Source organism: Heterodontus francisci, chromosome 13 (genome assembly GCF_036365525.1).
Source record: "Heterodontus francisci isolate sHetFra1 chromosome 13, sHetFra1.hap1, whole genome shotgun sequence".
NCBI classification, from domain to species: domain Eukaryota; kingdom Metazoa; phylum Chordata; class Chondrichthyes; order Heterodontiformes; family Heterodontidae; genus Heterodontus; species Heterodontus francisci.
In genome coordinates this window covers 113,127,511-113,153,295 of record NC_090383.1, presented here as the reverse complement: position 1 = coordinate 113,153,295, position 25,785 = coordinate 113,127,511, and the positions used below count along the sequence as shown (strand labels likewise).

Genomic DNA, 25,785 nt, shown 5'->3' with positions numbered 1-25,785 from the left:
GAGAAAGTGGTTTACTATTTTACTGATGTGACAAATAGGTTCTTAAGCTTTTGTCACAGAAACATTATTAATCAATCTTTGGAGCGCCTTAAATTGTCCCCAGCTGCCAGACGACAGAACATAACGTATATAGGGGTAACTGTAGGCTATCTCAGCAAATGCTGCTTTTACACCCGCCCAGTTTTACTCTACATCGAAGTCAACAGAGTGTAAAATCAGGCGTTCCACCCGACCCCGTCAGTTTCCTGTTTAGTTAAAATTGCCCCACAATTTCAGTAAGGCCTTTTTCAAAAAGCATCAAGGATTTGAACACAAGCACTGCGTGTTTGTTAAAAATGCAACAAAGCCCAAATCTTTTTGCAGAAATTCCAGTGCTACAAAACACATTCAATAGATTCTGATGCATTCAAGCACTGATGTAGAGGTTGTAAAGGGTAAAATGATGAAAGGTATTTGCACTTTTGTTTGGATCTTAAGTACTGAAAATTATTAATCTGATAACAACGAATCCCTCTAGAGATAACAGCTTGGTACATTTTTGTTTTAAAAAGCACAAGTTAAATACATAAAATTACACAAATATAACCGCACAAAAACACCATACGGCCCCGCTAGTCCATGCCGGCACTTCTACTCCACTCGAACCTCCTCCAATCCTTCCTCATCTATCAACATAATTATCTATTCCCTTACGTGCTTATCTAGCTTCCCCTTAAGTGCATCTATTCTATTCACTTCAACTACATCCGGAGGTATGGAGTTCCATATTCTCATCACCCTCTGGCTATAGACATTTCTCTGCATTCCCTGTTGACTGCCTTATATTGGTAACTGGATTTAATATTTACATACATATAAATAAAATTTATATGATTTAAATACTGGGTGCTTAATATGCAAGGATATAAAGTGTTCAGAAAGACAGAAGGAAAAAAAGTGGGGTGACAGTTCTGATTAGGGAAGACATTACATTCTTGAAACGAGGGGATGTCTTTGAAGGGGCAAGGACAAAATCCATTTGGTTAGAGTCGAGAAGCAAAAAAGGTATGATCACGCTGCTAGGGGTATTCTATAGGCCTCCAAATAGTGAGTGAGCGAATGCATGACAAATCTGCAGGAAAATGACAGGTGTGCAAGAACTAAAGAGTTGTGATATTGGGGGGCTTTAAATTCCCCAAATTATCATTTGTGACCTTTTTAAGTAAAGGGAAAAGAGGGGGAGGAATTTATGGATTGTGTTCAGGAGAACTTTGATCAGTATGTTCTCAGCCCAACTAAAAAGGAGGCATTGTTGGTCTGGTAGTGGGAAATAAGGTGGCCAAGTGGACCAAGTGCCTGTGGGGGAGCACTTGGGAAAGAGTGATCATCGCATCATAAGGTATAGACTCATAATGCAGAAAAGGAAGGAACAAAATAAGGTAGAATGGCTAGATTGGAAGAGGTTTAAGAAGGGATCTAGCCAGGATGAAATGGAACCAAAGACTGACAGGCAAAACTGTAACGGAACAATGAGTTATCTTTAAAAAGGAAGAGATGCTTCAGGTACAGGCTCGGTACATTCCAACAAGGGCAGAAGGTAACGAAACTAAAAACAGGGTTCCTTGGATGATGCTGGAGATAGATATTATGATGAAACAAGAGGGTGTATGATGCAGGCCAGGTGAATTCTTCACACGAGAACCAGGCCAAATGCAATAAGTTGAGAGGGAGGTGAAGAGGAAAATAAGAGTGGCAAGGAGAGAATAGAATGGCAGTCAACAGAAAAGGGAGCCCAAAAATCTTCTACCGGCATGTAAATAGTAAAGCGGGACATAAGAGGTGGAGTGAGGCCTATTAGGGTAATATATGCTTAGAAGCACAAGGCAAGGCTAGAATACATAATGAGTACTTTGTATCCGTGTTTACTAAGGAAGAGGAATCTGAAAATATTGGTAGAAGCGGAGAGAGTAGAGGCAATGGGTAGGGTAAAAATTGAGAGTGAGGAGGTACTGGAAAGGCTGGCTCTGCTTAGGGTAGATAAATCACCTGGTCTTGATGGCTTGCATTCCCAGGTCGCTAAAGGAAGTCAGGGTGGAGATAGCAAAAGGGCTTGCTATAATTTTCCTTCGATATGGGGGAGGTGGCAGAGGATTGGAGAGTGGCAAATGTGACACCCTTATTCAAGAAAGGGGGTAAGGACAGTCCTAGCAACTACAAGCCAGTTAGCTTAACATTAGTGGTGGGTAAGTTTTTAGAAACAATAATCGGGGGAAATTAACGTTAACAGGCACTTGGAGAGATTTGAGTTAATTACGGATAGCCAGCACGGATTTGTAAAAGGCAAATCATGCTTGATTACTCAAACTGAATTCTTTGATGAAGTAACAGAAAAGGTTGATGAAGAGAATGCAGTGGATGTTGTCTATATGGATTTTTAGAAAATGTTTCATAAAGTACCACATAAAAGGCTGGTTAACAAATTTGAGGCTCATAGAATAGGACGGTCAGTGTCTAATTGGATAAAAGATTGGCTCAAGGGCAGAAAACAGTGAGTCGTGGTAAATGGTGGATTGTAGACAATGGTGTTCTCCAAGGGTCAATGCTAGGACTACTACGTTTTTTGCTATATATAATTAACTTGGATCTTGGAATACAGAGTAGAATCTCAAAATTTGCTGATAAAACCATACTTGGAGAAGTTGCAAACAGTGAGGATGATATGAAATGCCTGCAACCGGACATGAATAGGCTAGCTGAATGGGCAGAGGGATGGCTGATGGAATTTCATACAGACAAGTGTGAAATGATGCATTTTGACAGAAGGGATAGGGTGAGGCAATATAGACTTAATGGCACAATTCTAAAGAGCATGCAGGAACAGAAGGACCGGGGGGTACATGTGCATCGATCTTTGAAGGTGGCAGGACATATTGAGAGAGTGGTTAGTAAAGCATATGGGATCTTGGGATTCATAAATAGAGGTATAAAGTACAAAAACAAGGAAGTTATGCTAAATCTTTTTAAAGCTCTGGTTAGGCCCCCAATTAGTCAATTGCGTCCCATTCTGGTCACCACACTTTAGGCAAGAGGAAAGGGTCCTTGAGAGGGTGCAGAGGAGATTTAGTAGAATGGTTCCAGGGATGGGGGAATCTTAGTTACAAAGGTTAGGTTGGAAAAGCTGGGTTGTTCTCCCTTGAGCAAAGGAGATTGAGGGAAGATTTAATAGAAGTGTACAGGCTTAGATAAGTTAGACAAGGAAAAACAGTTCCCATTAACTAATGGTACAAGGACTAGGGACACATATAAAGGTATTGGGCAAGAGATACAGGGGAAACCGGAGTAAGACTTTTTTTTTTTAAACACAGTGAGTGGTAATGACCTGGAACTCGCTGCCCATGAGGGTGGTGGAAGCAGAGACAATCAATGATTTCAAAAGGAAATTGGATGGGAACTTGAAGGAAATAAACTTGTAGGGCTATGGGGATTGAGCAGGGGGAGTGGAACTGACTGGACTGCCCTGCAGAGAGCTGGCATGGACTTGATGGGACGAATGACCTTCTTCTACACTGTAAATGACTCTATGACATCTAAAATAACTATCCCATCCTTACAAGCTGAACAGCAAAATCAGTGGGCTGACATAATTCAGTAGACAGCTTACCTAAAGTGCACTGGGTTTCTGTGATAACATTCATCTCCCTCAGATATAGTTTTTCTTTGTGAGATAGATCACGTCGTTCCAAATCTGTCAAAGAGAATGCATCATTTATTTTAAGGAATTAAGCTTATTTATTTAGAGATACAGCACTAGAACAGGCCCTTCGGCCCACCGAGTCTCTGCCGACCAACAACCACCCATTTATACTAACCCTACAGTAATCCCATATTCCCTACCACCTACCTACACTAGGGGCAATTTACAATTGCCAATTTACCTATCACCTGCAAGTCTTTGGCTGTGGGAGGAAACCGGAGCACCCGGCGAAAATCCACGTGGTCACAGGGAGAACTTGCAAACTCCGCACAGGCAGTACCCAGAATTGAACCCGGGTCACTGGAGCTGTGAGGCTGCGATGCTAACCACTGCGCCACTGTGTAGTCAATACTTATGCCAACCCTTCAGTAACTAAACTTTCTTCATATTATTTTCTATCGACAAACACACACAGGCATAAAATAGTCAGTAATTCACATTAAATCAGCTGTGCTCAAAACAAAACCATAATGAAGAAAATAACTAATGCCCAGAACTACTTACAGATCAGTAATTTTTTTCTGTTAGGGTGAGGGGGTTGTTACATATAAATCAGAGAACATTTTAAAACAAGATCCAGCAAAAGGAGTTCAACAACTCACCAGCAGGCTGTGTTGGGATCAGAACATGCTGCACTCTCTTTACAGCTCATCAGGACTTTAGAAAGGCCAACAAGGACTTCTGTAAGTTCTAAAGTCAAGGCTCCATGCCTGGTTAGGGATTTCTGGACCACAACATTCAATATCTAACTCAGTATCATACTGAAGTAGGATGCCTTGCCAGAAATGTTCAAGCCTAGTCAGTGTTGAGATACGGCAACAGTCAACACCAAGTGGCTCAGTGGTGGCAAGGTGGGTGGGTGGAGGTTGTGCCACATTCCCAATGATTTCCATTCCACTATTTCAGCTAGCCTGAAATCAGACACAGGATATGCTCATCATTTTAACCGTAGGCACCGCATGATCTCAAACCGTTCAGCAAAAACTGCTGGCATCACAGATCCTGGCCACACAAGGCCCAGGTAAGTGGCTTTTGTTTATTTTAAAAAAGGTTCCTTGGGGGCAGGACTGCTCTGCCAAGTCCCTAAAGGATACCTTCTCCAACCCCAGGGTCCAACCCTTTGCAATTGCAAACTTTCCAATCTTCCCTAATTCATTATCTAACTTGCTGGGGACAGTTTTTGTGGGTTCTCAATGTCAGACTGCCTACCCCACACCTTCCACTCAAGACAGCTGGCATGGACTCAATGGGCCAAATGACCTTCATCTGTGCTGTAATGACTAATGGGATGGATTTGGGCGGAAGGGGTGGGAAACAGGAAACAGGTTTGTTTCCAGGTCAGAAACCTGCCTGCGGGGGAAAACTGATTAAAGTTCAGACTTTCACGTAGGGAAGCCCTTAATTTATATAGAGATGGGTTTCTTGTCCACTTAGAGCCAGTGGGAGTGGAAACGAAGTCAGTCAAATGAAGTGTGGGACTCATTTAAACTCCCATGGCGGCCATCACTGAGGCTGTTGGTTTTCCTGAGGGAGATCTGCGTTGAGCTGTCTACTTCCATGGCATCCTTGTCCTCAAGTTCCACACCTCTCTGGATGGCCAATTATAGAGAGTGCAACAGACCACCAGAGTGACTGAAACCCTTGCAGGAGTGTATTGGAGGGCACCACCCGACCAGTCCGAGCACCGGAATTGGATCTTCAGAAGCCTGATAGTCTGCTCAATGGTTGTCCTAGTGAGCAGGTGGCATTGGTTGTATCACCTGTGTCTGGGGCTCCCACAGAGGGGACTAGCCATGTCTTCAAGGGATATCACCTTGTCTCCTCGGATCCATCCATGCACTTTGGGGGCTGGAGTAAGGAGCTAAGGCACCCTGGATTGGCGGAGGATGAAGGAGTCAAGGCAGCTGCAGGAAAGCAAGCGCACACACGGAGGAACCTTTTGTTGTGGCCGCAGACCAGTTGGATGTTGATGGAGTAGAAGCCCTTCCTGTTGATGGATCTTCCTGGCCAGTAGCTGGGTGCCTTGATGGGCATATGGGTGCAATGATGCCCTGCACCTGGGGGAATCCAGTAATGGTGGCGGAGCCTAATGTCCTCTGCGAGGCGGTGTCTGTCTTCAAATAAATGTGCAGTCCAGCTCTGACAAAGAGGTCATCAGTGACCAGCAAGATGCAATGGTGCGCAGCCGTTTGTGAGATGCCACCAAGGTCTGCAGCTGATCCATGGAAGGAGCCAGAAGCAAAGATGTTCAAGGCCACAGTAACTTTTATGACCATTGGCAGAGTATGGTGACCAGGACTGTGAGGTCTTTGGCGAAGAAGGCATAGATGTCAGTGACCATCTGTCTGGAGAGTTGCAGTCTTCTGCAGCACTGGGTCTTGGTCATCTCCAGGTAGCTCCGCCTTTGCCGGTAGATCCTGTGTGGAGGATATGGCCTCCATTGCCTTCCTGCCCCTCTTTCCTCTCCTGTGCCCAGGGTTCTGCAATTCCAGCAGAGGGTGCTGCTCCTCATCACCACTGGGCCCAACATCTGACAGCCATGCCCCCATTGCCAGCTGGAGCCTTCCTTCTGGGCAGGTGGCCGCCCAATTGCCCTTGGCAGCCTTGCCCCTGTGATGCCAGGGGATGCTGACCCCATTCAAAGCCTGGGTGCAGACTGCTCACTTTCCCTGCCATCTGCACAGCACCAGATGCCAAGACCCCCTTTTCCCCACTGACCCTCTTATGGGGCTGGGGTGATGCCTGGGGGCAGCCTTAGCTGGTTTCCCACTTTTTACCCACCTCCCCTCAGCTGTTCAGAAACTGTCAGCTTCTGAAACACGTGCGCCCTTTTAAATATTACACCCTCACCTTCAACAATCTCTTAATGAGCTTTTTAACTAGTTTAAGTGGCCTCAATTGGGAGGAGAGCAGGATTCCTGTCCCACCCTCCCCCTTCCCTGGTGATTATTGCCGGCACCAGGATTGGCATCTTGAAATTGACACACTGCACGGTACCGGTAATTTTCTGCCCTCCCCTTCCTCTCAACCCCCATTCCCACCTTCTTACTCAGTACTCAGCCACCTTTGTGGGCCCAAAAAATTCAGCCCCAGGACTCGGAGTTGCAGCCCACATCAGCCCCCGATTCTTGTTCCAAGTTAAAAAATCGGAGCATGTGTGTAATTTACTGAAAATAGCTATAAACTCACACCCATGTAGAGGTATTTCTTTAACGACAGAAATGGCTACCCAGGGAGGAGGATGTAGCTTCAACTGGGAATTCTCAGAACCATCTCAAAAGCTAGAGCTGTCAAGTCCAAGCTACAGAAAGTGTAGCAACTACAAGCCAGGGTACAGCAGTAGCAGCAAGTGCTCAGAGTCAAGAGCAGGATACTTAGTACAAAAATGGATCTCCCGTGGATTTGTGCTATGAAAGAATTTCGATCAGAGGGCATTAGTGATACTGTAGGTATGGAGATCTGCAGCTTCTGGAGATTATGGTCTATATAATGGTACAATTGTGCAGCAGTGGACATAACTGTGTTACAGAATGGTGACAACCAAGTACGGGGTCCATGGCATATATGGCAAATTTAATACATTATTAGATTTAGATTGATGGTATTTATGAAATTTAAGTTTATAATTAAGCATTGCATTTAAATATTTAATACACAAACAAAACAATTTCTAAACACAAAATAGAGATTATGAGACAGTTTGGCGATAACACTGGCAAAAAATAAAATGTGTTACTTTCCAAACTGAAATTCAAGAAATCCTACCTGGATATTTACGCTTGAATGAAGTCACACCTAAATATTCACTAACTTGCTCCTGAAGCATGTAATACTCCCCTGTATCATCAGCTGGCCATTTATATTCTATCAACATCTCTGCTGGAAAATAGCTGGAGCTGGAAAAAAAATTAAAAGATCTTTAATGTTGATTGATCTTTATGGTTTAACCAACAAACACTGTAATTAGTCCAGTTGAATACAACTTAACCTTTTAGGGTAATAGTGTAAATGGGTGGAAGTGTATTACATTCTCAATAATGAGATGATGAGACAGTCCGGCGATAACACTGGCAAAAATAAAATGTTCCTGCCTTCTTATAGAGGACTGGGGTAGGTATTTTACCACAGCATCAATACCTGGATTTTTCCAATGAATCCACTCATACTCTAGTAAAGAGAAATATGTGGGAATTCGAAAATGTGAATAAAAAGGTGTACCTGAAGTCCTGAGTGGTGTCGCTGCTTTTTGAGCTATCTCCAGATCCCATACGTCGACGCTTAGCAGACTGGCCTGTAGCATCATCATTTGAAGTCTCCTCTGTGTCTTCCTATGGTCGTGAGTAAAACAAAAAAAAACTTGCATTTATATGCCACTTTTCAAAACCACTGGACATCTAAAAGCACTTTACAGCCAATAAAGTATTTTTGAAGTGTAGCCCCTGTTGTAATGTAGAAAACGTGGCAACCAATTTCCAGACAGCAAGCTCCCACTAACAGCAAAGTGACAATGACCAGATAAACTGTTTTTTTGGGTTAATAAAAGCAAAATACTGAAGCTGCTGGGAATCTGAAATAAATAAAAAAAGTGCTGGAAACACTCAGCAGGTCTGGCAGCATCTATGGGGAGAGAAGCAGAATTAATGTTTCAGGTCAGTGACCCTTCATCAGAACTGGCAAAGGTTAGAAATGTTTTAAGCAAATAAAGCAGGGGTGGTGGGAGAAAAAAAAAGAGAACAAAAGGGGAGGTGTTGATAGGACAGAGGGCCAGAGAGATTAACTGACAAGGAGATCATGGGCAATGGCAAAGAGTGTGTTAATGGTGTGGTGAAAGACAAAGCGTTAGTGCAGAGAGGATGTTAAATGACAGAATAATGAACAGCCCTGGCCAAAAGCACAAACATGAAAAAAAACTGTGGGCAGGCACATGGTAAAAAAAAAATGATGAAAAAACTAAAATAATAAATAAGGGCCAGTCATACTCTGAAATGATGGAACTCAAAGTTCAGTCCGGTAAGCTGTAGCGTGCCTAACCGTTAAATGAGGTGCTGTTCCTTGAGTCTGTGTTGTTGTTCACTGGAACACTGCGGCAAGCCCAGGACAGAGATGTGGGCATGACAGCAGGAGGGGGGGGGGGGTAGTGTTGAAATGGCAAGCGACAGGAAGCTCGGGGTCATGTTTTCAGACTGAGCGGAGGTATTCCACAAAGTGGTCATCCAATCTGCATTTGGTCTCCCCAATGTACAGGAGACTGCATTATGAGCAGCGAATACAGTATACTAAATTGAAAGTAGTACAAGTAAATCGCTGCTTCACCTAAAAGGAATGTTTGGGGCCTTGGATAGTGAGGAGAGAGGAGGTAAAGGGGCAGGTTTTTTTTGTAATGTTGATTGAGGGATAAATATTCGTCAGGCCGCCCAAAATAACTCCTCTGCTCTTTTACAAGTAGTGCCATGGGATGTTTTACATCTACCTTAGGGGCCTCAGTTTAATGTCTCATCTGAAAGTCGGCACCTCCAACAGTGCAGTACTCCCTCAGTACTGCACTGGAGTGGCAGCCTTGATTTTTGTGCTCAAGTCTCTGGAGTGGGACTTGAACCCAGAACCTGTGACTCGGACATGAGGGTACTACCAACTGAGCCACACTGAGTAGCAAGAAACCCAAAATGGAAGAGAGTTCCTGTTTGGTTGGCTCCTTCAAGACACTCAATAAAACCTACCTCTTTACCCAAACATTTGGTCATCTGCCCTAGGACCAAGAAACTGATAAAGAAAGAGAAAATAATCAATGAAAGTAAACTAGCAAGAAACATAAAAACAGACAGTAAAAAGCTTCGACAGATTTGTAAAAAGGAAGAGATTAGCAAAGACAAATGTGGGCCCATCACAGCCAGATACAGGAGAATTTATAATGGTGAATAAGGAAATGTCAGAGCAACTAAAATACTTTGTATCTGTATTCACAAAGGAAGACACATAAAACCAGAAATACCAGCGGACCAAAGGACTAGGGAGAATGAGCAACTGAAAGAAATTAGAATGTGAACAAAAGTAGCACTGGAGAAATTAATGGAACTGAAAGTTGATAAATCCCTTGGACTTGATGATCTGCATGATAGTGGATGCACTGATCATCTTCCAAAATTCTATAGACTCTGGTGCAGTTGCTGAAGACTGGAAGGTAGCAAATGCAACCCCACTATTTAAGAAAGGAGGGATTGAGTAAACGGGCAACTACAGACCTGTTAGCCTGGCATCAATAGTAGGGAAAATGCTAGAATCTATTACAAAGGATGTGATAACTGGACACTTAGAAAATAATGGTAGGATTGGGCAGAGTCAACATGGATTTAGAAAAGGAAATCATGTTTGACAAGGATTTTGAGGAGGTAACTAGCAAAATAGATAAGGGGGAACCAGTGGAGGTGGTGTATTTGGATTTTCAGAAGGCTTTCGATAAGGTCCCACACAGGAGATTGGTAAGCAAAACTAGAGCACATGGGATTGGAGATAATATACTGGCATGGATTGAGAATTAGTTAACGGACAGAAAACAGGAGAAGGAATAAACGGGTCATTCTCAGGTTGGCAGGCTGTGACCAGTGGGGTATCACTGGGCCCCAGCTATTCACAATCTATATCAATGATTTGGATGTGGGGACCAAATGTAATATTTCCAAATTTGCTGAAGACACAAAACTAAGTGGGAATGTGAGCTGTGAGGAGGATGCAGAGAAGCTTCAAGGGGATATAGACAGGCTATATGAGAGGGCAGGAACATACATGATAGACGGACTATAATGTGGAAAAATGTGAAGTTGTCCACTTCGGTAGGAAAAACAGAAATGCAGAGTATTTTTTTTTAATCGTGAGCATTGGGAAGTATTGATGTCCAAAGGAACCTGGTGTCCTTGTTCATAAGTCTGGTATGATCCGGTGAGGAGGGGTCAAAATGCACCCCTCTTGTCCCTCTTCTTGTTTGACTGCAACAGGGTTTATTTATTTTAAATAGTGAAAATGCTTACCAATTCAGTGAGTGTTTAACCCTTTATGTGCTATGATCATAAAAGAACCAATTGGTTTTCTTGAGTTTAAACACGAGCTTAGTTTACTGTACTTAAAATCAAAATCCGATCTGTGAAATTATCCACTTTGGCAGAAAATACAGAAATGCAGAGTATTTCTTAAGTGGTGAGAGATTGGGAAATGTTGATGTCCAAGGGACCTGGGTGTCTTTGTTCAGAAGTCACTGAAAGCTAACATGCAGGCGCAGCAAGCAATTAGGAAGAGAAATGGTATTTTGGTCTTTACTGCAAGAGGATTCGAGTACAGGAATAAAGAAGTCTTGCTGCAATTGTATAGAGCCTTGGTGAGACTGCACTTGCTGTATTGTATACAGTTTTGGTCTCCTTACCTAAGGAAGGATATACTTGCCATAGAGGGAGTGCAACGAAGGTTCACCAAACTGATTCCTGGGATGGCAGAATTGTCCTATGAGGAGAGATTGAGGACTCTAGAGAATATAGGCCCAGAGTTCAGAAGAATGAGAGCTGATCTCATTGAAGCATACAAAATTCTCTCAGGGCTCCTCAGGGCTGATACAGAAAGGATGCTTTCCCTGGCGCCCGGGGGGGGGGGGGGGGGGAAGTGAAAATTCTTCACTCAGAGGATGGTGAATCTGTGGAATTCTCTATCCCAGAGGTCTGTGGAGGCTCAGTCATTGAGTATATTCAAGACAGAGATCAATAGATTTCTCGATATCAAGGGATATGGGGATAGTGTGGGAAAATGGCATTGAGCCATGATCTAGTTGAATGGTGGAGCAGGCTTGCGGGGCCGAATGGCCTACTCCTGATCATATTTCTTATGTTCCTAATATCATCTTAAGCAGCTCAATGCCAAACTTTGTTTTATAATGCTCCTATGCTACACAAGTCGTTCTGATGAAAGGTCATCGACCTAAAACGTTAACTCTTTCTCTCTCCACAGATGCCGCCTGCCCCGCTGAGTGTTCCCTGCATTTTCTGTTTATATTTCAGAATTCCAGCATCTGCAGTATGCTGTTATCCTTTCCTTTTTACTGAGTAACTCCAATAGGGGTTAAAAACAAGGAACGGAAAAATAGTGGGGAAAAGATACTCTCTCAAATCAAGCATTGTGTTCCAAGGCAATAAAACACTCTAGGATCTGTTACTATTAACTGTTGAACTTAACTAAAGAATAAACAGATAATGGCACCAGAAATTAATAAGATAGATATAAACAGCAGGTGACTGGAGTTCAAGCAGCTGATTATATAGACGCTGCACTGCGCGCATCACATTCAGTTGGAATGAGAGCGAGAAACAGAAAAACAATCCGCCACTTCGCTCCGTGCGGGCGGTAACTTGATGGGACCCGCCTCAGTTTCAGCCCGGAGACAGGACAAAGCCAGGTCGGCAAATATACCCGCCCCACCAGGGGACAAAACACAAGCGGCGTAGGTACCGTTTCCCTAACCACTCCACTTACCTTACTGGACTGCGCTCCCGGAGTTGCCGGGTTACTGTCGCACAGGCGGCTCGACGACACCACCGCAGCCATTTCAACTGCACTGCGCTACCAGCCGGCCGACCATTATACTTCCCACGGCAATGTGCCGCTCACCAGTTCTCCACCCCCGGCCGTCATGGTCGGCCCACCTGAAGCCTCTTCTGTGTTCTGATGCCAACCTTTAGCAGGAACCTGTACTGTGGTGTTAACACTGGGGAAAATATCACAAGATTTGGAATGAAAAAAGGAGCCAGGTCGATCGCAAACACATTTATTTTCACATATCTTAATTTCCAAGAGTGAAATATGTAAAAATAGATCATAATAAATAAAAGAATGAGTTTCAATCAGGGTTGGACCCTAACAGGTCAGGTCTGTCCTTTCTGCAGCTGCTATGCTGCCAATTGAAAGTCGGTTTCAGAAAGGAATGAAAATGAATTTTAAAAAGCACTACTTAATTTATTGTCTATCTCTAGTTGCCCTTGAGAAAGTGGTGGTGGAACTGAGTGGCTTACTAGGCCACGTCAGGCTAGGAGGCGTGAGGGAAAATAAGGTCTACCACTGTTGGTTGCTATGTTCCAGTACCCATTGCCAAGTATTTTAATTAAGTTTACCAAAGTGACTAAACTAACCATTGTTTTAAAGTCAGCCCAGGCGCAATAGTCCAATGATACTTTAAATCGACTTAAATTTTCCTGCCTAACATACAAAGGCTAAAGGTTACTATTACTAGAATATAAAGAGAAATGAGCAGTAGTATAACATTAGCAGACGTCGACAGACTAATTAACCATTACAACACACAAAAAAATTGCTTTCCAATTATCCAGGAGACCTATGTCACAAATATTCCTTTTTCTTTTGACCTTATTTTTGTTTGTTCATGGGATGTGGGCATCACTGACAAGGCCAGCATTTATTGCCCATCCCTAGTTGTCCATTTGGAGGTGGTGAGCTACCTTCATGAACTGCTGTAGTACATCCACAGTGCTGTTAAGCAGAAAGTTCCAGGAATTTGCTTTGGAGAGAGTACAGAGGAGATTTACAAGAATGTTGCCAGGACTTGAAAGTTGCAGCTATGAGGAAAGATTGGATCGGCTCGGGTTGTTTTCCTTGGAACAGAGGAGACTTAAGGGTGACTTAATTGAGGTGTACAAAATTATGAGGGGCCTAGATAGAGTAGACAGGAAGGGCCTGTTTCCCCTGGCGGAGAGGTCAGTTACCAGGCGGCACAGATTTAAGGTTATTGGTAGAAGGATTAGAGGTAACATGAGGAAAAAAATTTTCACCCAGAGGGTGGTGGGTGTCTGGAATTCACTGCCAGGAACGGTAGTGGAGGCAGAAATCCTCAACTCATTTAAAAGATACATCAACATGCACCTGAAGTGCTGTAACCTGCAAGGCTACAGACCAGCTGCTGGAAGGTGGGATTAGATTGGGCAGCTAAATTTTTCAGGCGGTGCAGACATGACGGGACTAATGGTCTCCTGTGCCATAACTTTTCTATGGTTCTATGAAGGTTCAGCAATATACCTCTAGTCAGAATGGTGTGTGACTTGGAGGGGGACTTGCAGGTGGTAGTGATCCCATGTATCTGCTGCCCTTGTTCTTCTATGGGGTAGAGGTCATAAGTTTGGAAATTGCTGTCAAAGGAGCCTTGGCGAGTTGCTGCAGTGCATCTTGCAGATGGTACACATTGCTGCAACTGTGGGCCTGTGGAGGAAGGAGTGAATGTTTAAGATGATGGATGGAGTGCCAATCAAGCAGCTGCTTTGTCCTGGATGGTATAAAGCTTCTTGAGTATTGGAGCTGCACTCATCCAGGCAAGTAGGGTGTATTCCATAACGCTCCTGACTTATGCGTAGTAGATGGTGGGCAGGCTTTTGGGAGCCAGGAGGTGAGTTACTCGCTGCAGAATTCCCAGCCTCTCAGCTGCTGTTATAGCCACAGTATTTATGTGGCTGGTTGAGTTAAGTTTCTGGTCAATGGTAACCCCCAGGATGTTAATGGTGGGGGATTCAGCATTTGAAATGCTGTTGAACATCAACGGGAGATGGTTAGATTCTCTTTTGTCAGAGATGGTCATTGTCTGGCACTTGTGTGGTGCGAATGTTACTTGCCACTTTTCAGCCCAAGCCTGAATGTTATCCAGGTCTTACTGCATCAACTACTTCATTATCTGAGGAGTTATGAATGTGACTGAGAACTGTGCAAAGATCAGCACTGCGGGAAACTGGATTTTCTAAAGACAAATCATGATCTGCAGGCTGGAAGATGTCAAATTATGTTCCCTGAAATTAAAATCTTTCATGATATTCTAAAGAGAAAATTTAATAAAGCAGTGACAGTAATAAGAACTTATATAGTGCCTTTTACAACCTCAGTCCCAATGCACTTTACAGCCAATTAAGTACTTCTGAAGTGCAGTGACTGTTGTACTGTAGGAAATGCAGCAATTGCACACAGCAAACTCCAAACAGAACACAAGAAATAGGAGCAGGTATGGAGCATATGGCCCATAGAGCCTGTTAAGACTTCCTGAATAATAGATTGCAGCATTTTCCGAATGACTGATGTCAGGCTAACTGGCCTGTAGTTCCGTTTTCTCTCTCCTTTCTTGAACAGTGGTGTAACATTTAGTTTAGTTTAGTTCAGAGATACAGCACTGAAACAGGCCCTTCGGCCCACCGAGTCTGTGCCGACCATTAACCACCCATTTATACTAATCCTACACTAATCCCATATTCCTACCACATCCCCACCTGTCCCTATATTCCCCTACCACCTACCTATACCAGGGGCAATTTATAATGGCCAATTTACCTATCAACCTGCAAGTCTTTTGGCTGTGGGAGGAAACCCACGCAGACACAGGGAGAACTTGCAAACTCCACATAGGCAGTACCCAGAATTGAACCCGGGTCGCTGGAGCAGTGAGGCTGCGGTGCTAACCACTGCGCCACTGTGCCGCCAACTTCCAATCTGATGGGACCGTTCCCGAATCTAAGGAAATTTGGGAAATCATAGCATCCACTATATCTGCAGCTATCTCTTTTAGAACACTAGGGTGTAGGCCATCAGGTCCTGGAGATGTCAGATTTTAGTCCCTTAAGTTTCTCCAATACTTTTCTCTGCTGATATGAATTTCCTTACTCTTTTTAGCCCCTAGGTTACTGTCCATTTCTGGTATGGAACTTGTGTCTTCTAATGTGAAGTCAGACACAAAATATTTGTTCAATGCCTCTGCCATTTTCTCATTCCCCATGATAATTTCCCCTGCCTCCACTTCTATGGGACCAATGTTTACTTTAGCTACTCTGGCTAGAATTTTACGCCACCCCAGCGCACGGGATGGTGGCTGGGGGTGGGGGGCGTAAAATGGAGCGGGAGGCTTTCCCGACCTATTCCTGCCTCTGCCGCCCTTTACATAGGGCTGGGGGTGGGTGCGAAAAACGGCCCATCCGCCCTAGGCCAATCAAGGCTGGATTTTACATGTGACAAGCAGGCGTCCTGGAGCCAGGAAAAGTCGCCTGGAAAAACTAGGCAGCTGCTGATCGTCCCGGGGGGTGGTGGGGGACGGCTCATTGGGGACAGGGTGCTCGATGGTGAGCTACCCCAACCACCCCCAGCACCCAACACGCCCCCCCTTTCCCCCAACCGACCATCCTTGCCTCGCTGGGGCCCGACCGATTACCCCCGAAGAGGCAACCAAAACGTACCTTGCCTCCCGGCTCCACATCTTCTAACTTCGGCTGGGCTGCAGTCTCAGCAGTAGTCACCACTCCCGGTGGCACTGCTAGGACTAAGAACTGCCGGCTCGCTGATTGACCAGCAGCTCAATGAGGTGGGACTTCCTACCTAGAACATAGAACAGTACAGCACAGTACAGGCCCTTCGGCCCACGATGTTGTGCCGAACCTTTAACCTCCTTTAAGATCAAACTAACTACCTACCCTTCATTCTACTATCATCCATGTACCTATCCAAGAGTTGCTTAAATGCCCCTAATGTATCTGCTTCTACTACCACCGCTGGCAGTGCATTCCACGCACCCACCACTCTCTGTCTAAAGAACCTAACTCTGACACCTCCCTGAAACCTTCCTCCAATCACCTTAAAATTATGCCCCCTGGTGATAGCCCTTTCCACCCTGGGAAAAAGTCTCTGACTATCCACTCTATCTATGCCTCTCATCATCTTGTACCCCTCTATCAAGTCACCTCTCATCCTTCTTCGCTCCAATGAGAAAAGCCCTAGCTCCCTCAATCTTTCTTCGTAGGACATGCCCTCCAGTCCAGGCAGCATCCTGGTAAATCTCCTCTGCACCCTCTCTAAAGCTTCCACATCCTTCCTATAATGAGGCGACCAGAACTGAACACAATATTCCAAGTGTGGTCGAACCAGGGCCTTATAGAGCTGCAGCATAACCTCACGGCTCTTAAACTCAATCCCCCTGTTAATGAAAGCCAACACACCATACGCTTTCTTAACAACCCTATCAACTTGGGTGGCAACTTTGAGCGATCTATGGACGTGGACGCCAAGATCCCTCTGTTCCTCCACACTACCAATAATCCTGTCTTTAAGCCTGTATTCCGCATTCAAATTCGACCTTCCAAAATGAATCACTTCACACTTTTCCAGGTTGAACTCCATCTGCCACTTCTCAGCCCAGCTCTGCATCCTGTCAATGTCCCGTTGCAACCTACAACAGCCTTCCACACTATCCACAACTCCAGCAACCTTCGTGTCATCGGCAAACTTGCTAACCCAGCCTTTCACTTCCTCATCCAAGTCATTTATAAAAGTCACAAAGAGTAGAGTCCCAGAACAGATCCTTGTGGAACACCACTGGTCACCGAGCTCCATGATGAATACTTTCCATCTACTACCACCCTCTGACTGCTGTGGGCCAGCCAATTTTGTATCCAGACAGCCAACTTTCCCTGAGTCCCATGCCTCCTTACTTTCTGAATGAGCCTACCATGGGGAACCTTATCAAACGCCTTGCTAAAATCCATATACACCACATCCACTGCTCTTCCTTCATCAATGTGTTTTGTCACATCTTCAAAGAATTCAATAAGGCTTGTGAAGCATGACCTGCCCCTCACAAAGCCATGCTGACTGTCTCTAATCAAAGCATGCTTTTCCAAATAATCATAAATCCTGTCTCTCAGAATCCTCTCCAATAATTTGCCCACTACTGACGTAAGACTAACGGGTCTATAATTCCCAAGGTTATCCCTATTCCCTTTCTTGAACAAGAGAACAACATTTGCCACCCTCCAATCATCCAGTACTACTCCAGTGGACAGTGAGGACGCAAAGATCATCGCCAAAGGCGCAGCAATCTCTTCCCTCGCTTCCCGTAATATCCTTGGGTATATCCCGTCTGGCCCCGGGGACTTATCTGTCCTCATATCATTCAAAATTTCCAGGACATCCTCCCTCTTAACCTCAACCTGTTCGAGCATATCAGCCTGTTCCACGCTGTCCTCACAAACGACCAGGTCCCTCTCACTAGTGAATACTGAAGCAAAGTATTCATTTAGGACCTCCCCTACCTCCTCCGACTCCAGGCACAAGTTCCCTCCACTATCCCTGATCGGCCCTACCCTCACTCTGGCCATCCTCTTGTTCCTCACCTAAGTGTAGAACGCCTTGGGATTTTACTTAATCCTACCCGCCAAGACTTTTTCATGTCCCCTTCCAACTCTCCTAAGTCCATTCTTCAGTTCCTTCCTGGCTACCTTTTAACCCTCTAGAGCCCTGTCTGATCCTTGCTTCCTCAACCTTGCTTCCTTCTTCCTCTTGACTAGCTGTTCCACATCTCTTGTCATCCAAGGTTCCTTCACCCTACCATCCCTTCCTTGCCTCATCAGGACAAACCTATCCAGCAGTTGCAGCAAGTGCTCCCTAAACAACCTCCACATTTCTGTCGTGCATTTCCCTGAGAACATCTGTTCCCAATTTATGCTCCCCAGTTCCTGCCTAATAGCATTGTAATTCCCCCTCCCCCAATTAAATATTTTCCCATCCCGTCTGCTCCTGTCCCTCTCCATGACTATAGTAAAGGTCAGGGAGTTGTGATCACTATCACCGAAATGCTCTCCCACCGAGAGATCTGCCACCTGGCCTGGTTCGTTGCCAAGCACCAAGTCCAACATAGTCTCCCCTCTAGTCGGCCTATCTACATATTGAGTCAGGAAACCTTCCTGGACACACCTGACAAAAACTGCTCCATCCAAACTATTTGCACTAAGGAGGTTCCAATCAATATTAGGGAAGTTGAAGTCACTCATGACAACAACCCTGTTACTTCTGCACCTTTCCAAAATCTGCCTCCCAATCTGTTCCTCCATGTCTCTGTTGCTATTGGGGGGTCTATAGAAAACTCCCAACAAAGTGACTGCTCCTTTCCTGTTTCTGACTTCCACCCATAATGACTCAGTAGACAAACCCTCCTCGACGACCTCCCTTTCTTCAGCTGTGATACTATCCCTGATTAACAATGCCACTCCCCCACCTCTTTTACCTCCCTCCCTATTCCTTTTGAAACATCCAAACCCCGGAACATCAAACATCCATTCCTGCCCCTGTGATATCCACGTCTCCGTAATGGCCACAACATCGTAGCTCCAAGTACTGATCCATGCTCTAAGTTCATCACCCTTATTCCTGACACTTCTTGCATTAAAATAGACACACTTCAACCCATCATACTGGCTGCAACTTTGCCCTGTCAACTGTCTAACCCTCCTCACAGACTCTCTGCACTCGGTATCTGCCTGTTCAACAGCTACCCCATCCACTGATCCGTGGCTCCGGTTCCCATCCCCCTGCCAAACTAGTTTAAACCCTCCCGAAGAGCTCTAGCAAACCTCCCGCCCAGGATATTGGTGCCCCTCCAGTTCAGATGCAACCCGTCCTTCTTGTACAGGTCCCACCTTCCCCAGAAGGTATCCCAATGATCCACATATCTGAATCCCTCCCTCCTACACCAGTTCTGTAGCCACGTGTTCAGCTGCACTTGCTCCCTGTTTCTAGCCTCACTAGCACGTGGCACCGCTAACAATCCTGAGATTACTACTCTGCTCGTCCTGCCTTTCACCTTCCAACCTAACTCCCTATATTCGCTTTCCAGGTCCTCATCCCTTTTCCTAGCTATGTCATTGGTACCTCAAGCGGGTGGAAGTCCCACCTCGGCACAATTAAAGCCTGGGGACCCTAAATGCAGAATGGATCCCCAGGCGAGGTGAAAGCGGGATCATCACCAACTTTTAGCTCGGTGACCTGCTCCCGTCTGCCCGACGTAAAATCCTGGCCTCTCTTTCTTTTGCTATACCTATAAAAGTTCTTACGATATGTTTTCATATTACTAGTTAGTTTACTTTGATTTTTTTCCCCCTTTTTATCAACATTTTGGTGGCCCTTTGCTGGTTTCTAAAACAGTCCCAAACTTCAGACTTGCTACTCTTTTTTGTGACATTATAAGCCTTTTCTTTTAATCTAATACAATTCTTAACTTCCTGAGTGAGCCACAGATGGGTCTTTCGGGCTGAGTTTTTGTTTTTCAAAGGAATGTATTTTTGTTGAACATTTTGAATTTATTTATTTATAGATGCAGCACTGAAACAGGCCCTTCGGCCCACCTAGTCTGTGCCGACCAACAACCACCCATTTATACTAATCCTACATTAATCCCATATTCTCTACCACAACCCCACCATTCTCCTAACATTTACCTACACTAGGGGCAATTTTACAATGGCCAATTTACCTATTAACCTGCAAGTCTTTTGGAGGTGGGAGAAAACTGGAGCACCCGGCGAAAACCCACGCAGACACAGGGAGAACTTGCAAACTCCGCACAGGCAGTACCCAGAACTGAACCCGGGTCGCTGGAGCTGTGAGGCTGCGGTGCTAACCACTGCGCCACCCATTGTTTCTTTAAAGGTTTCCCACTGTTCATTTACTGCCATACCTTTTAGTCTATTTATGCAATTTATCTGAGCCAGTTCTCCCCTCATGCCTACATAATTGGTTTGTTTAAGTTTAAGATTCTTGTTTGTGATTGGAGCATGTCACTTTCAAACTTAACATGGAATTCAATGGTATTATGATCACTATTTCCCAGTAGATCTTTTACTGTGACATTGCTAATTAACCCTGCTTCATTATACAATACTAGATCTAAGATAGCTTTATCCCTAGTTGGCTCCACAATGTATTGCTTCAAGGAACTGTCCTGAAAACATTCTACGAACTCATCTTCTGGACCATTTCTGCCAATTTCATCATCCCAGTCTATATGAAGATTAAAGTCTCCCGCAATTATTACAATGCCTTTGTTACAAACTCCAATAATTTCTTGCTTAATGCTCTGTCCAACAGTATAACTACTGTTAGGGGGCTAAAAACTACTCCCACCAGTGTTTTCTGATTCCTGCTATTCCTTATTTCTACCCATACTGATTCTACTTCATGATCTTCTGAGGCCAGATCCTTTTTCACTACTGCCATAATGTCATCCTTTACCATCAGTGCTATCCCTCCTCCTTTGCTATTCTATGTGTCTTTCCGAAATATTGTGTACCCTGAAATATTTATTTCCCAATCTTGATCACCATGTAACCATGTCTCTGTAATGGCCATTAGATCGAAATCATGTACCTCGATTTGTGCCAATAGTTCATCTATCTTATTGCAGATGCTTCGCATATTCAGATATAAAACCTTTAATTTCAATTTTTTGCTTCCCACCACTGCCGCTCTTTTAAACTGCTCGCTGGTCCTGCTATCGCTCTCTCTGCTTCCTGCTGCCTCCACTCTTTTAAGAAAATGTGAAAATGACCAGATAATCTTTTTGTGTGATGTTGAATGAGGAATAAATCTGGCCAGGCCACCAGGGATAATTCCCCAGCTCTTTGTAATAATGCCGTGGGATCTTTTACATCCACCCGAGTGGGAAGACGGAGCCTTAGTTTAATGCCTCATCCAAAAGATGATACCTCTGACACTGCAGCACTCTCAGCCTAGACTTTGTGCTTAAGTCTTTAGATTGGGGCTTGAACCCACAATCTTCTGACTCAGGCAAAAGTGCTGATCAAGGCTGACACGTTAATCTGGCTTATAACAGCAAAACAGTGAATTAATAATATCTGTGTACCCTGAGTCAGTTACCTCTTTGTCTTTAACCTGCTTCACCTGAAGGACTAACCTTGATCTTGGCTCGTTGTGCGCAATATCACACAAGATTGACTTATATTACATTTCTTGAACTTTCCTTTGTCATTCCTAGTGTCGCAATTTAATAATCTTTTGTAAGACCATGTTCAAATTAGAAGGGTGCAGTGATAATTGACAAAAACTTTAGGAGCAAGAACATACTCTGGACCTCTTAAGCATTACCTACTGACCCTCAGTCATAGACCCCTTTGAAAACCAGTTAGAAAAGACTGTTAATGCAGTTACGTATCTCTAATATGTTAAGGATGTACACTAGGCCACAGATCATGGCTTTCTCTTTTATTGTCTGGGATCTGGAGACATTTTTCAGCAGTCTGCATATCCAGAGTATTTCACCAGTGACCAGATGTAAATGAATATGAATAATGGATATTGAAAGTGTTAACAGTATGAACAAGCTCTCCCTCTTTACATAGCTTTACAGCTATCATAGAATCATAGAAATTTGCAGCAGAGGGAGGCCATTTGCTGGCTCTTTGAAAGAGCAGTCATGCTTTGTCACACACCCCCACTTTTAGTCCGTGACCCTGTAACTTCCTCATCCTCAAGTGCCTTTCCAAATTATTCATAGAATCTGCTTCCACCACCTTCTCAGGTAGAGAATTCCAAATCTTGACAACTTTGAGTGAAAACATTTTCCTCATCTCCCCTCTAGTTCTGTTGCCAATGATCCAATTCAAGAATGAACTATACAGTAAATGGAAAAGTCCTGGGGAAAATTGATGTAGAGAGATTTGGGTGTTCAGGTCCATTGTTCCCTGAAGGTGGCAACGCAGGTCAATAGAGTGGTCAAGAAGGCATACGGCATGCTTTCCTTCATCGGACGGGGTATTGAGTACAAGAGTTGGCAGGTCATGTTACAGTTGTATAGGACTTTGGTTCGGCCACATTTGGAATACTGCGTGCAGTTCTGGTCGCCGCATTACCAAAAGGATGTGGATGCTTTGGAGAGGGTGCAGAGGAGGTTCACCAGGATGTTGCCTGGTATGGAGGGCGCTAGCTATGAAGAGGTTGAGTAGATTAGGATTATTTTCATTAGAAAGACAGAGGTTGAGGGGGGGGCCTGATTGAGGTGTACAAAATCATGAGAGGTATAGACAGGGTGGATAGCAAGACGCTTTTTCCCAGAGTGGGGGATTCAATTACAAGGGGACACAAGTTCAAAGTGAAAGGGGAAAAGTTTAGGGGGGATATGCGTGGAAAGTTCTTTACGCAGAGGGTGGTGGGTGCATGGAACGCGTTGCCAGCGGAGGTGGTAGACGCGGGCACGATAGCGTCTTTTAAGATGTATCTAGACAGATACATGAATGGGCAGGAAGTAAAGAGATACAGACCCTTAGAAAATAGGCGACAGGTTTAGATAGAGGATTTGGATCGGCGTAGGCTTGGAGGGTCGAAGGGCCTGTTCCTGTGCTGTAATTTTCTTTGTTCTTTGATATTGACTACATTAAAGGCTCTGCCAATGCAAGTTGTTGTTGTTGAGTTGGCTTGTCAAAGAATCTTACATCACCCAGTTTGGACTGGATAAGATTTCACCTCACCAGCCTTCAATTGAGAAATTCAAGCTACAGAATGAACTAGCCGCTTCTTGCCAAAACATCAAAGAGAAAAACAAGCCACGTACTGACAACTACTTACTGACTACAAATTCACAAAACCACTACATGGATGCAAAATTTAGTTGCATAGCACCTCTAGCTGCGCTATGGACAACTACCTCCGTTTCCCAAGGACATGAAGCGGACCAAGTGGCATTGCTGGAGGATATGGGAGCAATATCCCCTGCATGCGCTGCAAGATGTTGGCTGGAATTTTATGCACTCCCAGCCTGCACCGTTCCTGTTGTCTACCCACCCCCATTGATATCTTATCAGCGGCAGGGGAGGTGACAAACGGCCCACTCGCCCTAGGCCAATTGAGGCCCTTAAATGGGCAATGAATTGCCACTTAAGGGCCTCCTCCTGGCAGATGGGCACTTCAGCATCTGAGGAGGCTGCCCAGTAAATCCCGGCAGCCTCTTTGTGGGCTGGGGGGGGGGTCCCACCTGATTGGGCACCCTGTGCCCTACAAAGGGCCCCACCAGCAGCACGGGCCACTCCCACTAAAACAACACCCGCTGCCCTGGTCTCTGACTCCCACCTCACTCGCTGGGGCCCAACCGACTGTCCACGGCGAGGCCTGAACCCCACTTACCTTTTTAAAGAGCAATGTCCATCATCCTCTTCTTGCTGGGTGCAGTCCCAGCGATGGCCAGTGCTCCTGGTGGCACTGCCAGGACTGAAGTGCTGATTGGCTGGCAGCTCCTGGAGTCGAAACTTCCTCCCGACTGAGGTTAATTAAGGGCCTGGCTCATGCAAAATTGCAGCATGGCTTCCAGATCCAACAGAGGCATGGTCTCCTCTGACTTTTCAGTTGGTGGGCAGGGCCACTGCCACAATGCAAAATTCCAACTATTGATTTGCCCAACCAGCTGATGTGATGCCAGGCTCCCAAATTTTGCAATGAATGTGCAGGCAGTGTCTGCATAGTTTACTCATGAAAGAAGCAAAAAGCTGCAATATGGGCCCTGCAAAAGGGTTATTGTAGGTAATTTTTTGTGGTCTTCTCAGCACTGAAGGTAACACCCAATAGCCAAACCTGTTTGTAATGAACTGGCCCTTGGGGAGTAATCTGTAAAGGTTGGTGCAACCGCAAGGAAAATGGCATTTTTCATCAGATCTTTAACAATAATCAGAGGGTTCCTGCCGAGATATGCTCTGAAGATGAGTATCTATTTATCATAATCTGATTTAGCATCTTTTTAGGAACCCACTTTTCAGTCTTAATAATGCACCAGTTATTCCATAGGCCAGATTTTCTGAGACTGGATTCCAGTTCCTACTGATGCTACTTATGCTGAACATGAAGACTGGACCTTGAGCTTAGGAGCAACACAGGTCATATGATTTATTCTGAAGCCAATTTAACAACCAAACAGCAGGTTGTGATTCAGGTATTGCAATGAATTCATATTTATTCTAATCTTTAATATACAATTGACAGTTAGTCTAATTGTAGTTCCACTCTCTGTATAAACCTGGTATTTTCTGTTTTCCACTCACATAGGACACTGTCAGAAGAAGTGGATATTCTTGATTACAGGGGCACCTATTCCAGTTGTGCCAATAGCTCTTCCAGGACCAAACTTTTGGTGGTGTGTTTTTAGTGTCTGATCTTGTTTTAGTTTTAGATGAATGTTCAGTACTGACCATGGATTTCAGATGACACTTTAGAAAATATATGCATGGAATTTCTGTGACAGTTCCTAAATGCAGAAATACTGAGAAATGGTGAAACGGCCACATCCACCACATATTTTCAGCTTCTGCTGATTTTCTTTCAAAGTTACATCAGAAGATCCAGAGAAACCTGCAGAAATTTTACCCCACTGCATTTAATAATTTTGCCATATCCACTGACATATGGCATGTGTTTTTTTAAAGAGATAAGGTTTTAGATAGAGAAAATAAAGTGAAACCATTTCTAATGTCGATAAGCAGAGGGCACAAATCTAAAGTGATTGTCAAAAGAACCAGAGATAACATGAGGAAAAACCTTTTTACGCAACAAGTGGTTAGGATTTGGAATACACTGCCTGATAACGTGATACAGATTCAAGAGTCGCTTTCTAAAGGGAAATGGATAAAAACTAGGGAGAAAAAATTGCAGGGAAATGGGGCAAGAGTGGGAAAGTGGGACTAACTCTTCAAAAGAGCCATGCAGACTCGATGGTCAAATGGCCTGCTTCAGTGCTGTACTATTCTATGATTCTCTAATAGGGTAGACTATTGGAAACAGGAACAAGTGTCTTCCAACAGTTCTTGGAATGCATCTCAGAGTGAAGTTGTTTGGAATGAATCTGCATAGGTGTATCTGAAGTTGCAAAAGGAAAATAACTGACAACATTCAGGGAAAAACAATCTAGGTGATTTTTTTCAGTAGATGTCTCGTGTTGAAAATAAATATTTGTTTACTGTATGTGAATTTGCAGTTTTCATAAATGATGCAATTCCTACCTACCGATGATTACAAATATAGTAAATTTAACTCTACTACAATAGTTACTAGAACACAAAATGGCTAAATGTCACTATCAGAAAAAAACCCTTTCAAAAGTACAGATGAAATTTTGCATTTAGTTAAAACAATCCTCTGAATGTCCTCCAAGCTTTGTTAATTTTAGGTTTGGTTTCTACAGCAACATACAATGCACCTTTTTAAACAGTTCTTTT

General features: G+C 44.3%; 2 protein-coding genes across 2 annotated transcripts in view; one reads left to right on the top strand and one right to left on the bottom strand.

Moving 5' to 3' along the window:
* The window catches only part of phf10 (PHD finger protein 10), a 32,077-nt gene extending 19,728 nt beyond the window's left edge, over positions 1–12,349 (bottom strand). Inside the window, exons 1-4 of the mRNA XM_068045463.1 lie at positions 12,242–12,349; positions 7,952–8,061; positions 7,499–7,629; positions 3,641–3,724 (exon numbers count right to left, since the gene is read on the bottom strand). Coding sequence (XP_067901564.1) covers positions 3,641–3,724; positions 7,499–7,629; positions 7,952–8,061; positions 12,242–12,313 — 397 coding nt within the window. The 5' untranslated portion in view covers positions 12,314–12,349. The remainder of the gene's footprint in view (positions 1–3,640; positions 3,725–7,498; positions 7,630–7,951; positions 8,062–12,241) is intronic.
* LOC137376602 (endoplasmic reticulum membrane-associated RNA degradation protein-like) overlaps positions 1–25,785 on the top strand; it is a 119,118-nt gene that overhangs the window by 33,114 nt on the left and 60,219 nt on the right. The window lies entirely within an intron of this gene.